This window comes from Chelonia mydas, chromosome 5 (assembly GCF_015237465.2).
Source record: "Chelonia mydas isolate rCheMyd1 chromosome 5, rCheMyd1.pri.v2, whole genome shotgun sequence".
Classification (NCBI taxonomy): domain Eukaryota; kingdom Metazoa; phylum Chordata; order Testudines; family Cheloniidae; genus Chelonia; species Chelonia mydas.
In genome coordinates, this window is record NC_051245.2 from 22,505,791 (window position 1) to 22,520,669 (window position 14,879).

Sequence of the window (14,879 nt, forward strand, 5' to 3'; positions counted from 1 at the left end):
CACCAAAGCAATCCTCCAAAGGCAATCCTCCAAAGGCACCCCAATCCAACACCACCACCAAAACCACCACCAGGCCCTGGGCTACTGCCCCAGATCCCAGCCCTCCCTCCACCCACAAGGCCCCAGGCTTCTCCCACATCCCAGATCCCAGCCCAGTCCTCGGCTCCAACCCCAATTCCCTCCCCGCCCCCACATCCAGTCCCCTGCCCCTGCCCCAGCTACCAGGTCCTTGCCCCCCCCAAGATCCCAGCCCCCCCTCCCGCCGGGTCCTTGCCCCCCCCCAAGATCCCAGCCCCCCCCTCCCGCCGGGTCCTTGCCCCCCCCAAGATCCCAGCCCCCCCCCGCCGGGTCCTGGCCCCCCTCCAAGATCCCAGCCCCCCCTCCCGCCGGGTCCTTGCCCCCCCTCCCGCCGGGTCCTTACCCCCCCAAGATCCCAGCCCCCCCCCTCCCGCCGGGTCCTTGCCCCCCCCCGCCGGGTCCTGGCCCCCCCCAGATCCCAGCCCCCCCCCTCCCGCCGGGTCCTTGCCCCCCCCGCCGGGTCCTGGCCCCCCCCAAGATCCCAGCCCCCCCCTCCCGCCGGGTCCTTGCCCCCCCCCGCCGGGTCCTGGCCCCCCCCAAGATCCCAGCCCCCCCCTCCCGCCGGGTCCTTGCCCCCCCCCGCCGGGTCCTGCCCCCCCCCAAGATCCCAGCCCCCCCCTCCCGCCGGGTCCTTGCCCCCCCCCAAGATCCCAGCCCCCCCCTCCCGCCGGGTCCTTGCCCCCCCCAAGATCCCAGCCCCCCCCCTCCCGCCGGGTCCTTGCCCCCCCCCAAGATCCCAGCCCCCCCCCTCCCGCCGGGTCCTTGCCCCCCTCCAAGATCCCAGCCCCCCCCCTCCCGCCGGGTCCTTGCCCCCCCCAAGATCCCAGCCCCCCCTCCCGCCGGGTCCTTGCCCCCCCCCAAGATCCCAGCCCCCCCTCCCGCCGGGTCCTTGCCCCCCCCTCCCGCCGGGTCCTTGCCCCCCCAAGATCCCAGCTCCCCCCTCCCGCCGGGTCCTTGGCCCCCCCAAGATCCCAGCCCCCCTCCCTCCCGCCGGGTCCTTGGCCCCCCCCCAAGATCCCAGCCCCCCTCCCTCCCGCCGGGTCCTTGGCCCCCCCCCAAGATCCCAGCCCCCCTCCCTCCCGCCGGGTCCTTGGCCCCCCCCCCAAGATCCCAGCCCCCCTCCCTCCCGCCGGGTCCTTGGCCCCCCCCCAAGATCCCAGCCCCCCTCCCTCCCGCCGGGTCCTTGGCCCCCCCCCAAGATCCCAGCCCCCCTCCCTCCCGGTCCTTGGCCCCCCCCAAGATCCCAGCCCCCCCCCCCCCGCACCAGACCCCCCCCAAGATCCCAGCCCCCCCCCCCCGCACCAGATACCCCCCCCCGCACCTCTCGGTCCTTGAGGCCCAGCAGCAGCACCTCCTCCATCAGGGTGAGCCGGGTTTCCTTGGAGTCGCCCTTCTCGTCGTCGCCCTGCTCGTCCCGGCGGCCCTCCTCCTCCGGGCCGCCCCCGGCCACCCGCTCCTTGTCGGCGGCAGCGCTGCGGGAGGCCTCGGTGCGGCGCTGCACCAGGCCCGAGCTGCGCTGGGTCAGGGAAGTCATGGCTCCGGCCGGCGGCGCGGGGGGCGGGAGAAAGCCCGAGCGCGCGGGGCGGGGGGGCCGCGCCGGGGACAGGGGCTGTCGCTAGCCGCGCCGGGGCTGCGGCCGGCCGGGGGGACTCATGGGGGAGGGCTCGGCCGCGCGGGGCAGAGGGGCCGGCTCCCCCGACAGCGGGAGCAGCCGAGGAGGCAGCGGACGGGACGCGGCTTCTCCTCCAATATGGCGGCGCTGGCTGATGTCAGCGGAGGATGTGGCAGTCCGGGCAGGGGGAGGGCACCGGAAAGAGCCGCGGCCGGGGGGAGGGACCCTGCCAGGCGGCTCGGGGCGCGGGGATCCCGCCCAGGCAGAGGGGGCGGGGATCCCCCACAGGGAGAGTGGGGGACGGGGATCCCCCACAGGGAGGGGGAGGCTTGGGGGGCGGGGATCCCCCACAGGGAGAGGCGAGGAGGGCGGTTGGGGGGCGGGGATCCCCCACAGGGAGAGGGGAGCCTTTGCGGGGTGGGGATCCCCCAAAGGGAGAGGAGAGGGGCGCAGTTACCGCGTGGGGGGGTCCTCTGGGACAGAAAGGGGGGGCCCGTGGTTGCAGAGGGAAAAGGGGGCACCTCAGGGTGCAAGGATCCCCCTCACAGAGGAAGAAGGGGGTGCTTGGGGGTTGAGGATTCCTGTCTGGGAAATTATTGGGCAAAGGGGTGGGTTTTAATTTGCTGAACACATTAAGCTTGGGGGTTTGGTTTCACTAAACCAGAACTGGAAGTGGTTTGGATCTGGGATTCCTTTTATCTAGATGAATAAATTCCACATGCTGCTGAGGATAACAGGCTTCAATTTTGAAGCAGCTCTGATTATTATTGTTAATGTGAGTGAAAGCTGGCAGGTGTTGGGAAGATAGGAACAGTTCCTGCTGGGAACTAGTAAATCATGTTGTCTGTGAATCTAAAACCAAACCAATATCCAACCACTGTGTTAAAATAATAAATGTAATGTTATGGTGCAATCCGGCTCTCCCCAGAAAATCCAGACATTCTGAGGATCGCTTGCTAATGTACACTGTATACTCTTCAGGGCAGGGACTGTAATTCATTATTTGTTAGGTGAGGAGCCCTGCATATATCTGGCCTGGTATCTCAGGCTAGGGCACTGTGAACAGGAATTTTCAAAACAAATTGAAGGATTTCTGAAGTATCTCTTTGAAAACCCACTGCAAAATTCTTCAATTCAGGGAGAGAGAATGAGAAATACGCTTAAAATTCATCCTTGATGAGAGTCTTTGTCTTCACAAAAGAGTGAGACTTGGCAGGTCTCGATGCCACAAACAGTAACACTTGTGCTTAAATTTAATCATATGAGTAGTACCATTGACTTCAGCAGGACTGTTCATGGGAGTAAGAATACTCATATGCATCATAGTTTCCAGCCTAAGGACCAGATCATTCAAATTATAATTTTCTAAAAACAAGTTTATTTTCAGTTTAATCTCATATGTATCCTGTGCCAAGGGATTATATCCTACCTTTACAGGGGAATGAGTTAATCTAATCTCTAACATGAATGATTTCTATAATTTCTTAAACGCATAAAGAAACATATAGCTAGTCCTCTATGCTAAAGTATTATCGCCATCATTTTGGTGCAGCTTTCCACACAAAAAAAGGTGGGTGGAGGTATATGTATTTCAGAATTTTCCTCTGTATTGTTCTAGCACAGAGGTTGTCAAACAGGGAGAAGGGCTCATCAAACTTTCTAAGGGGCACAGTGAGCTGTCTAATAATTCAGTAATTATAGTAAAAAGGAGGGATAGGGGCAAGTGCCAAGCCAAATCTGAGTGAGTGATGTTGCAACCTAGCGCACAAGGTCACAGTGCCACTCAAATTTGGTCCAGCCACCCCTCCATTATGACAGTGAGGTGGCTGGGCCAAATGTGAGTAGGAGGGATGTGGGAATGCAGCCTCCAAATAAAAAATAATAATGTGAAGGTGGGTTATGATTCAAAAAACGTTGAGAATCCCCATGCTAGCAGATCCTGATGCTGAAATTCCAATCCCTTACTTCACAATGGAGGCAGGATTTACCCTTGTGATTGACAAGTCAAGAATTTGAGTATAGTGAGATGGAATGTCAAGTAAAGAGCATGTGGTCCCTTTAATTGTGACACTCAAAGTTGGAGGTCAAGTGTCTTTATCTACCTGCTAAGTATACACTAACTCATGTTTTATAATTGTGACATTCAGTTTATTGAGGCTGGGGCTCATGAAGGTCTAAACTCCAGATAGCAGCATATGCTGGAACTTGGAATTCAGAACATATCACACTGATGGTGATAGAGAAACATAATGTTGGACAAAGCAGTCTAAAGGGTTCAGTCTCGAAGGATACTGGTTGATAGCAAAAAAGAACAGGATTCCTAAGGCTGGAAACAGTCTGTCAGCCATCTCCAGTCTGTGTAACTAGGGGACAGAGCCAGAAAGGTCTCTGACAAAGTCATTACAATTCAGTGATTCTTCATGTGACAAATTGCGGGTTCTGTGTGTATCACTTACAAATGTTGGCTGATTTTATGAAATTACTATGACATGGAAAGCCTGTATATACGTTGGTCTCCCATGAATTAGCTGGGTTGTGTCATGTCTCTGCCAGGCCACCTACCTTCTCTCTGAGCATAAGCTTTCGTGAGCTACAGCTCACTTCATCGGATGCATCCGATGAAGTGAGCTGTAGTTCACAAAAGTTTATGCTCAAATAAATTGGTTAGTCTCTAAGGTGTCACAAGTACTCCTTTTCTTTTTGCAGATACAAACTAACACGGCTGCTACTCTGAAACCTACCTTCTCTCTCACATCCTGGGACCAACACAGCTACAACACTATCTAAAGTAAAACACCTTGGGACAATAAGTTTGCTCTACATGGGAGAAGACTCTTCCTCCTCTTGTCTGAAGGTTGTGGGGGTTGGGAAGTATTGGAAAATTACCAAGAAGCAGAACAAAAGAAACAGGTGACCCCAGCAGGAGTGTATAAAGGGACTCACAGGAGGAAACCGGGGGAAAGAGCCATCTTGCACCAGTTAAGATGGAGGCTATTGCAGGGGCAGGATGGACTACAGATCTCTCAGGGGAAGGGTGAGCTAGTGAGGAATATTATATTTAGGATGAGTTATTGTTTTGTATGATCTGTACTGTCCTGTGCATTACATGGTTAAAAATAAAGAGCATAAAGATGGTAGATTGAACAAACTGTGTGTCTGTTGACTGCTTCACAACTACTGCATGTTCCTGAGCAAGTTATACTGTAAACCCAGAAGCTTTACACCTGTTGGGTGAAGTTCTGGGTGAGGGATGTGTTTATGTATGGGGGAGCCAGAGGGAATCAAAGCTGAGCCCAGAGGGGCTAGGTCAGAGGTGGGCAAACTACAGCCCGCAGGACCATCCTACCCGGCCCCTGAGCTCCCCCGGCCCCTCCCCTGCTGTCTCCCCTCCCCCGCAGCCACGCGAGCAGAGCTCTGGGCAGTGGGGCTGCGCACTCCTGCAGGGCAGCATGTCTGGCTCTGGCCAGGCAGCACAGCTCCAGACATGCTGCTCTGAGCGGCATGGTAAGGGGGCCGGGGGGTTGGATATGGGATAGGGGGTCCTGGGGGGCAGTCAGGGGACAGGGAGCAGGGGGCGGTTGGATGGGGTGGATGTTGGGGGGACATGGGATGGGGGGGTTGGATACAGGGTGGGGTCCCAGGAGGGGGCAGTCAGGGGACAAGGAGCAGGGCAGGGTTGGATGGGAGTTCTGAGGGGGGCAGTCAGTGGGTGGGAAGTGGGAGGGGACAGGCTGTTTGGGGAGGCATAGCCTTCCCTACCTGACCCTCCATACAGTTTCTCACCCTGATGTGGCCCTCGGACCAAAAAGTTTGCCCACCCCTGGGCTAGGTGGTTGGACAGCAGGTTCCAACACTCAGAAAAGGGAGGCAGGGTGCCAGATAGAAGGTTTGCAGCCTGAGTGTGTGCCTAGGGATCCCAAGATTGGGGCAATGGCTAGGCTCCATTCAGGTTCCAGAAGCTTAATCCACCCCCATGGATCCAGAGCACACGGGCTTAGATTCCCCTCACAGCAGTCCTAGTGGGTGGCCAGAAAGGGAAGCTTGTTAATTTCTGTGACACTTCATATGTTTTCTTTTGACTTTTATCTTTTCTGACCTTTAATTCTCATTTCTATTTTATTCTACAATGGGTGAAGAATAAAGAAAAATATGCAGTATTTGGTTTAATACTTTATCGTGAAGTGGTTCAAGTCCTTCACCTTCTGTTGGTTTGTAAATATTGTACAAATGTTTTTTTTCTTTTTATTACTACTGATTTATAAATGTATTATTTCATCCATCAATCTGCATTCCAAAGTGAATGATATATTACATACAGCTAAGAGGAGCAAGAACAATTATCTGAAAAGAAGAAATGTTCCTTGTAGCCTACAATAAGAGAGAGCTCGGGTTTCAGTCCCAGTGATACGAGAAAGTCACTGTATACTCTCCTAAGAACTCCACTGCTGTTTAGCCAGTTCAGGAATGGCTGAATGATGGACCTGTCTGAAAGGTTTAAAAAAGAACAGGATCTTCATCTCAGTAACCATTACTTTGTTGAAGATCCAGTTCTCCATGGTACTAAAAATCCTTAACCACATGAGTGGTTTTATATAGATCCTGGTCTCTGCCAAAGTAGCCATTACTTTGTCAAAGATCTTCTCCAGCACAACATATGCCCGTAGACTAGCTAAATCCATTTGCCCCAGTCTCAGAAGCAGGCAATATCACTGGGGACATATGTCAGAAGCCACTGTTGCATTCCTCTCCTACATTTAAAAAAAAAAAAAAGGCTTCCATGTGTTGGACAATGGAATTTAAGCCTTGTTCTCCATCTGCTAACAATGGCACATAAGGAGTCAGCTATGACGAATAACGCTAATACTGGCTGTGCGTGTGGTGCGGTGGGTTTTTTTTTGTTTGTTTTTCTAACATAATGACATACTCCTCCTATCCTCCAGACTCTCATTGTGTACAAATTTTGGGGCCATGGCTCACACATGTTTTAATATCCATGGGTCATGGTGCAGAGGTTGGACCCTATATTATTGTGTTTTTAGGGCCCCGTGTTGCCATTATCCATCCTTCACCAGGAGTTTACACTGAGTGCTGGTATTCCCTATAAAGTTGTGTCAGCCCAGTGCACCACTCTGTAGAACTAGAAATTAAGTTGAATAACTGAGGTTTTTCAGCTTGTTCTTGTATTGGATACTAGATATCAACAGGGACTGTCCAGTGCCATGTTTCATGTGGATACTGATGATAGATTTCCCCCCCGCATCTTTGTACAAACAAGCAACATAAGAAAGTTGAAATTTTAAAAATGGGTCATTGGGGTGAGGGCTTAGCAGTTTTGAAGCCAGTCTGACCATATATATGGATTTTGGAAAGGTTGGAAGATTTATCTTTACCCAGAAATGCTACTGCAACTTTAAACAGGGATGGATATACTCTTGCCGCACTATGTATAGGTATGATAATTATAGATAAGATCTGGTTTATATATAAAATTGCCCCAGTTTAAATTGTATACTGATTCAGTTAAACTGTACAACTTTTTGTGTGGCCAAGCCTTAAATAAGAGAGACTTACAAGCTATATTTCATGGATATTAAAACAAAACAATTTATTATCAGTAGACAACAAAAGGAAAGGGAGATTTTTATCATTATTAGACTCAAGAGACAGAACAAACTGTGCCAAATTCTGACGTTAGTGATGAAAAGTAACTTGAAGGTAGAAAGTATCTTGAGGTCTGATCTGAAGAAGAAGAAGGAGCTTGCTTGGTGCTCAGGAAAAGGGAGTCTATTCTGCTATACCTGTTTTTAGATGAGTTGTTCTATATTTAGTTAATAGGCATGTTTACACTATAATGTACATGCTAATTTAGTATCTATTAAAGCCTTGAATGTCTGGGACCCCGTTACCTAAGAAATCCTATATCCCATCACAGGACTTTCGGTCAGCTGGGAGTCTCTTGGTGAGCGTTCTCAGGAGTGAACTTTCCAGGTCTGGCTACAGAGCTTCCCCAGTAGAAGGGAGCCATGGAGCTGGCTCCCTCTGACAGTACAGCAAAGCCTAATTTGGTCACTTCTTAATGTACATGGGATCATCACTTAACATGATGTAAAGTTGGTAGCTGATTTTCTCTAACGCCAGCATGAGGTCTCGGGCTTCCCTCTTGAGGTAGATCAGTGAGTGTTTTTATTTTTGTGGCAATCGGTGCTATTGCCAAGAAAATCTTGGAGGCTTATTCCACATTTTGATTGAATTGGTCCAAACTAAGGTTCAAAGGCAGGTTATTTTCAAAGGCAGGACCCCAACCATGGAACATGTAGCCCAGGGATCTCAAACTCAAATCACCATGAGGGCCACATGAAAACTAGGACATTGGCCCCAGGATCGCATCACTGAAACCTTTTCATACAATGATACAAAAGTATAGTAAAAAATGCACGGGGGGGGGGGCACTTCCCAAGCTGCAGGAAATAACTCCGCGGGCCACATGTTTGACACCTATGATCTAGCCCAAGTAAATCATTTGGAACCATATCTTGACCATGCTGAGATCTTCAAGACCCCACCTCTTTGATAAGACCTAACCCTAATAATACCATCTTCCCAGAACCAACCCACAATTGGTGAGACTGAAGAGAATAAAGTAGAAGGCAAGAAGACAAGTGAAGTAAACACCCAAACATATACAGAAAGAATGAAGGAGGATATGACAATATTGTCATAACTGGGGCATGCTCAGGTCTGATCCAAAGTCCACTGAAGTAAATGGAAAGTTTCCAGTGGCTAGCAGTAGGCTTTGAGTTAAACCTTCAAAGCTGTCCTTAATTTTTGTATAGTGCTGAAATACAAACAGTGACAGGCATCTCAGGAAACCGTAAGAAAGATAAGCATTATTAAAGTTAGCCCATTTCAAACAGTGTCCCTGAATGTCAAAAGAAAAGGAGTACTTGTAGCACCTTAGAGACTAACCAATTTATTTGAGCATAAGCTTTCGTGAGTTACAGCTCACTTCATCGGATGCATGTAGTGGAAAATAAAGTGGGGAGATTTTATATAGAGAGAGAACATGAAACAATGGGTGTTACCATACAGACTGTAACAAGAGTGATCAGGTAAGGTGAGCTATTACCAGCAGGAGAGTGGGGTGGGGTGGGGGGGAACCTTTAACTTAGGCTTGAACAAAGACTGGGAGTGGATGTGTCATTACACAAAGTAAAACTATTTACCCAAGTTTATTTCCGCCCCTTCGCCCCCCACTGTTCCTCACATGTTCTTGTCAACTGCTGGAAATGGCCCACCTTGATAATCACTACAAAAGGTCCCCCCCCACCCCGCCCCGGCTCTCCTGCTGGTAATAGCTCACCTTACCTGATCGCTCTTGTTACAGTCTGTATGGTAACACCCATTGTTTCATGTTCTCTGTGTACATAAAATCTCCCCACTGTAGTTTCCACTGAATGCATCCGATGAAGTGAGCTGTAGCTCACGAAAGCTTATGCTCAAATAAATTGGTTAGTCTCTAAGGTGCCACAAGTACTCCTTTTCTTTTTGCAGATATAGTAAAACGGCTAACACGGCTGCTACTCTGAAACCTGAATGTCAAGTGTTTCCAAATTCTCCCTTTCTCACTCCCCACTGCTAAATTCATATAACTGCTAGTTCCTGGAATCCTTGGTGGGTTTTTTTAATGACTTCTCCCTGAAGGCTATTAGCTAAGTTTTTAAGATATGATGCTTGTGCATAGGACTGGATTGGCCAGTTTTGGACAAAAAAGCCTCTGATAAGGGTTTAACATTCAATAAATAATTTTACAGGTCTGGATGTTACATACATCAAGTGTGATAGTACCCTGTTATAGGAAGACAAATTTTAATATTCTAAATACAGCATTAAAAATCATAATTACAAAAATATTAGTTGAGACCTTGATTGTAAAAGAGATGCAGATGTGCCATTTATCTGCAGGTTGGTGGTTAAAATACAGTCAGGCTCAATAGTAACAACGTTATAAACTCTTTTCTGAAATCAGATCAATGACCTTTGTAAAAATTAACTGGAGGTTTCACATTCAGGAAGCTACCACCAAAACTGGTTATACAGTAGAACCCCAGAATTACAAACTGCAGAGTTACAAAGTGACTGGTCAACCACATACCACATTTAGAACCAGAAGTACACAATAAGGCAGCAGTAGAGACCAAAAAAAAAAAAAAGCAAATACAGTATAGTACTGTGTTAAACTTGAACTACTAAAAAAAGGGAGGGGGGAGTTTAAAAAAAAGATTTGACAAGGTAAGGAAACTGTTTCTGTGCTTGTTTCATTTAAATTAAGACGGTGAAAAGCAGCATTTTTTTTCTGCATAGTAAAGTTTCAAAGCAGTATTAAGTCAATGTACAATTGTAAAGTTTTGAAAGAACAACCATAACTTTTGTTCAGAGTTATGAACAACCGCCATTCCCTAGGTGTTCATAACTCTGAGGTTCTACTGTAATTGGCACCTTGGAGTCAATCAAGTATTTAATATAAAATTCATAAAGATTACATGAATAAAAGATCTGCTTCAGTTCCAAATACAGCACATCCCTCAGTGTTTCCATTAAAGTACATAAATAATTGTCAACTCATTAAAAATATATGTAAAACTAGATAGTGAAAAGAAAATGTTTCGAAAAAAAGTTATAACTTACAAGTAAAACTCAAAGTAGTATTTTGTCGAATTAGAAAATGTCTATGTACAGTGTTCTGCTTTATTCAGAAACACATATGTAACAAATTATCTTAATTTTTTTTATGGTCCTGGTTATTGCAACTAAACAGAGGATCACATAATTAATACCAACATTTAGAACATGGTAAGTGTGGGGTGCTCATCCATGATTCTGAAAGCAGTGGACTATAAAGATGGAACATAGAGGGAATAAAGCTACATTTCATCTTCATCCTCTTTGTGTTCCTGAGAAAGTAGTTGATCATGTTGAAATACTTGTTTTAATTATTGGCTTGCAGAACTTGTATCTTATATGCCTTCATGGTCTTATACCTCAAAAGGAAGCCAGGACATTTTTTATTAGAGCTCATTTACCCATGTCCTTAGGACAGTCCTGATTATGGATCAGCGATCCTCAGAAGGTTTATAAGTTTGGTGTGGGTAATAGTTGGAATTTTCATAGAACCTTCCATCCTGGAAGCACAAAGGGCATTACGAACATCAGTGAATTAAGCACATAAAAATTCAGGGGCCAGATTCCTCCCTGACTCACATGGGAGCACATTGGCTGTGATTCTGAGCAGAATTTAATCCTACATGCTTATTCTAAACCTCTTTGCTCTGTAAAATTAGACTTGAAATCATGGAAGAATAGACTCTCATACTTCCAGTCAAATATTACAATTATTAGACTATATCTTCTTTTGTGCCCTAGTCCTCTTTATCTTTAAGTTACTCTGTTAAGTATGTTTGCACTATTGTTGTAGCCATGTTCATCCCAGGATATGAGAGAAACAAGAAGGTGACCTGTATCTCAGTTCCTGAAGAAAAGCTTTGTGTAGCTCAAAAGCTTGTACTTTCCCCCAACAGAAGTTGGTCCAATAAAAGATATTACCTCACCTACCTTGTTTTTCTGTTAAGTGTGACATTCTGAAAGCTATTGGTTAAGGGGGAAACAAATACAGTGATTTATCCAAACTCTACTCCAGTTCTTGCAAAGAAAAGACTGGCCATGGCAGAGGTGAAAGGGAGGTTCAGAAACCTGAACCTTATTAATCAGCAGTAAAATGCCCAGTTAGGCAATGAGCAAATTCTGTCCTGTTAGATGGCTATACTGAGGAGCAGGAGAAAACTCAGGAGATTTTTCTATGGAGTTTTGGTTAATGTTTTAAAGCAGACGAAATGTTGACTGCCTTTCTATGGGTCAAATACTACCTTTGGTGATGCCTCTGCAACACCATTGGCTTTAATATCTTGAAACTAGGTTACCACCAGTTGGTTTAGAAATAATCACTACCAAAGAGACCTGCCCACTGGGTTAACATTGAACTAATCTTGGCTTCAGTAGTAAATGTGACTGATGACAAAGAGCTGATATTTATACAGAAACCATTTGAAAGGCAAATCTGAATTAAAACTAGCCTGCAGACTTCAATCTCAATTCAAATATATGTAATTACCTGGGGGGGTCTGGACAAACAGAAGTTAAACACTTTCTCTACGTACTGAAGATCAAAGAGTCTTTGAACATCAAACACAGTTTAGCTTTAGTTTGAAGCTAGCCAGTTAATTAAAAGATGGCTTTTATCTGATTCAATGAGAAAGTCATTACCAAGCTTCCCTCCTTATTCATCACTAACAGGTTAATGCCCCCTATCTATGAAATCCAGAGGTCCAGAGTTGTTGCTGGAGGCTCGAGACCTAAATCCCACACTGCAGCTCAGGCCACCAAAAGAGTTAATCCAAAACTCTGGAAACACTTCAGCAACAGATTATTAGCAATAAAACAACAACTTGATATAATGTATTAATTAACTTTAAGACAATTATATTGTTGCAAGGCACCTCCTACATCTTGCCGTACTTAGCACATCCCCCTCTCGCGGTGGCAGGCCTGGGGTAAATCAGCCACACTCTGGGCAGTGTTTGCTTTCCCCCTTCTGTGTTCCTTTGGTCATATTTTCCAGGTAGGTCTCGGGGTTGGCCTAAGGGTTGATCCTCCACCAAACAAAAAGGAAACCGTCTCAGAAACTCAAAAACAACAGGGGAATACCTTTCCCTGCCTCCTCGCTGGGGCAGGGTGTTCTCCTGTTGTTTGCCCCGGGGTGTCAGTCCTTCCCCAAGCAAATACTCAGGTTTGGATGTCTTTCCTATGGGAAGGGGCACAGCCTCTCGCCTGGAGAAGCTTATTTCCCTGCTGTCACTAGCCTGGCGGCAGCGCATGCATCTGCATGTGTCCTTCTGTCTCCTCACAGGAGGGTTTTTTTTTAAAAGGTCTCAGGCTGCCCCTACTTGGATTCAGGTGGCCCTAATTGACCTGAGGTAACCCCTTCTCAGCCTGTAGGAAAATGGGCCTTTAACATTCTAGGGCTACAATATCGGCCTTCCAGGACCCTCTAGCAGCTGTCTGGCCTGACTTTGTCACAATACATTTAAGTCTCCCATTAGAGAAAAAAAAAAATCAGTTTGTATTCTGGTAAATTTACCAGACTACCAGAGGTGGTTGAATGAGGAGAAAAGATGCTATTAGAAAGAAAATCATCATTCATCACTAATAGGAGGTAGCAAGCAGTGAATCACAGAATGGGGGAGGATAAGTAGAATAATAGATGGGAATGAAAGTTCCCTCCAGATAAAACAAGGAATTATATGGGAACCAATCCTACCACAGGATGCCTCTGTCGAGGAATGGAAACTTTGTTTGCAAATCTTCCTCAGGTCATGTCTACTCTACAAAATTATGTTGACCTAAATAATGTTGGCATACATCCACCAAAGTTATTACAATCGCTTGTGCATGTGCACACTACACTTAGGGTTGCCAACCCTCCTGGTTTCGTCGGGAGTCTCCCGGAATCAGGCTTTATCTCCCGGAGGCTACTTAAACCAAACCAGGACATTTTAGGCACTAAAAGTCCATCGGTGCAGCAAGGGGCCAAGGCAGGCAGAGAGCCTGCCTTGGCCCTATTGCGCCACCGACTGGGAGCCGCCCAAGGTAAGTGCTATCCAGCTGGAGCTCGCACCCCTCACCCCCTCCCACACCCCAATCCCCTCCCCAGCCCTGAGCCCCTCCTGCACCCAAACTCCCTCCCAGAGCCCACACCCCCTTCCCCAGCCCTGAATCCCCTCCAGCACCCAAACTCCCTCCCAGAGCTTGCACCCAACACCCCCTCCTGTACCCCAACCCCCTGCCCCAAGCTCAGCCCTGAGCCCCCTCTCACACTCCAAACCCCTTGGCCCCAGCCCAGAGCCTGCACCCCCTCCCACAAGCCAACCCCCTGCCCCAGCCCCAACCCAGTGAAACTGAGTGAGAGTGAGGGAGAGCAAGCGATGGAGGGAGGGGGGGATGGAGTGAGCACCGCGGGGTCTCAGAAAAGGGGTGTGGTAGGGGGTGGGGCCAGGGTGTTTGGGTTTGTGTGATTAGACAGTTGGCAACCCTAACTACACTCCTTGTGTCAGTGGTGTGCATCCTCCCCAGGTGCACTTGTATCGATGCAGAGTTCAGTGCATTGTAGGTTGCTATCCCAGTGTGCAACTCAACACCAGCTAGCATAGGGTGGTTTGGGAAGTTTTTGCAGTGCCTTAGGGGGTTGAAATGAGTCACTCAGGGGTGACTGGGAGCAGGGGTTCAATGTCCCATAATGTAATATCCTCCATCCCATAGCTTCATCCACATCCCGTAATATTTCATGCCTCCTTTCAAAATCCCTGCAAACCCACGCATCCCTCCTCTCTGACGATGGGTTTGCAGCAATGGGGTTCCCAAAGTGCAGAGGGACAATAAATGTCATGCATATCCCTATTTTAGCACCTTGTCACAGAGTACATCAACAGAAATGGTTAGTTTTCTATGGCAACACAAGTGCTGGTAGATCACTTGGGACACTTTACCAATGTAACCCTTCTGCCCATCAGAGCTGGCAGCAACAAGGGCCGGGTTCAATATCTAGGGGATCCATTCCAATAACACAATGCAAACCGGCTCGAGCCCCCACCCAGTGACCTGGGACAAATATATACCACCCCCCTGGGCACCTCCAAGAGGCAATACTTCCCCTCTCGCAAGCACATAGTCTGAGTGTAGCAAAAAGCCTTTTAATAACAGAGAGAAACAATGTGGCATTATGTTGGGGAAACACCACCAACAGGATTCGTAACACAACCCATGAGCAAAAAAAACCACCCCAAGCAAATTGGGGCATGCCCCTTTCCCTCGGGTTCTTGAGTCCCAGCACCCAAACGTCTCTTGAGTCCAGCAATCCACAAATCACCCAAAGTCCAAAAGGTCCAGCCCCAGAGTTCAAAAGTTCATCTGCATAGTGTTACTCCCCCAGTCTGGCTAAAATGTGCCTGTGTGTGGGGGAAAGGGGTAAGGGGCACCTTACGTGTCCTGAAGCTGACTGCCCCACAGGGCTCTGCTCTGCTACGCTCTGCTCCACCACGACCGGCTCCGCTTTGCACAGCTCGCCGTCTCACGAACACGC

General features: G+C 48.3%; 1 protein-coding gene across 1 annotated transcript in view; it reads right to left on the minus strand.

The window, feature by feature from the left end:
• The window catches only part of GOLPH3 (golgi phosphoprotein 3), a 40,631-nt gene extending 38,788 nt beyond the window's left edge, over nucleotides 1–1,843 (minus strand). The window contains exon 1 of the mRNA XM_037902610.2: nucleotides 1,400–1,843. Coding sequence (XP_037758538.1) covers nucleotides 1,400–1,612 — 213 coding nt within the window. The 5' untranslated portion in view covers nucleotides 1,613–1,843. The remainder of the gene's footprint in view (nucleotides 1–1,399) is intronic.
• Nucleotides 1,844–14,879: the final 13,036 nt, after the last annotated feature.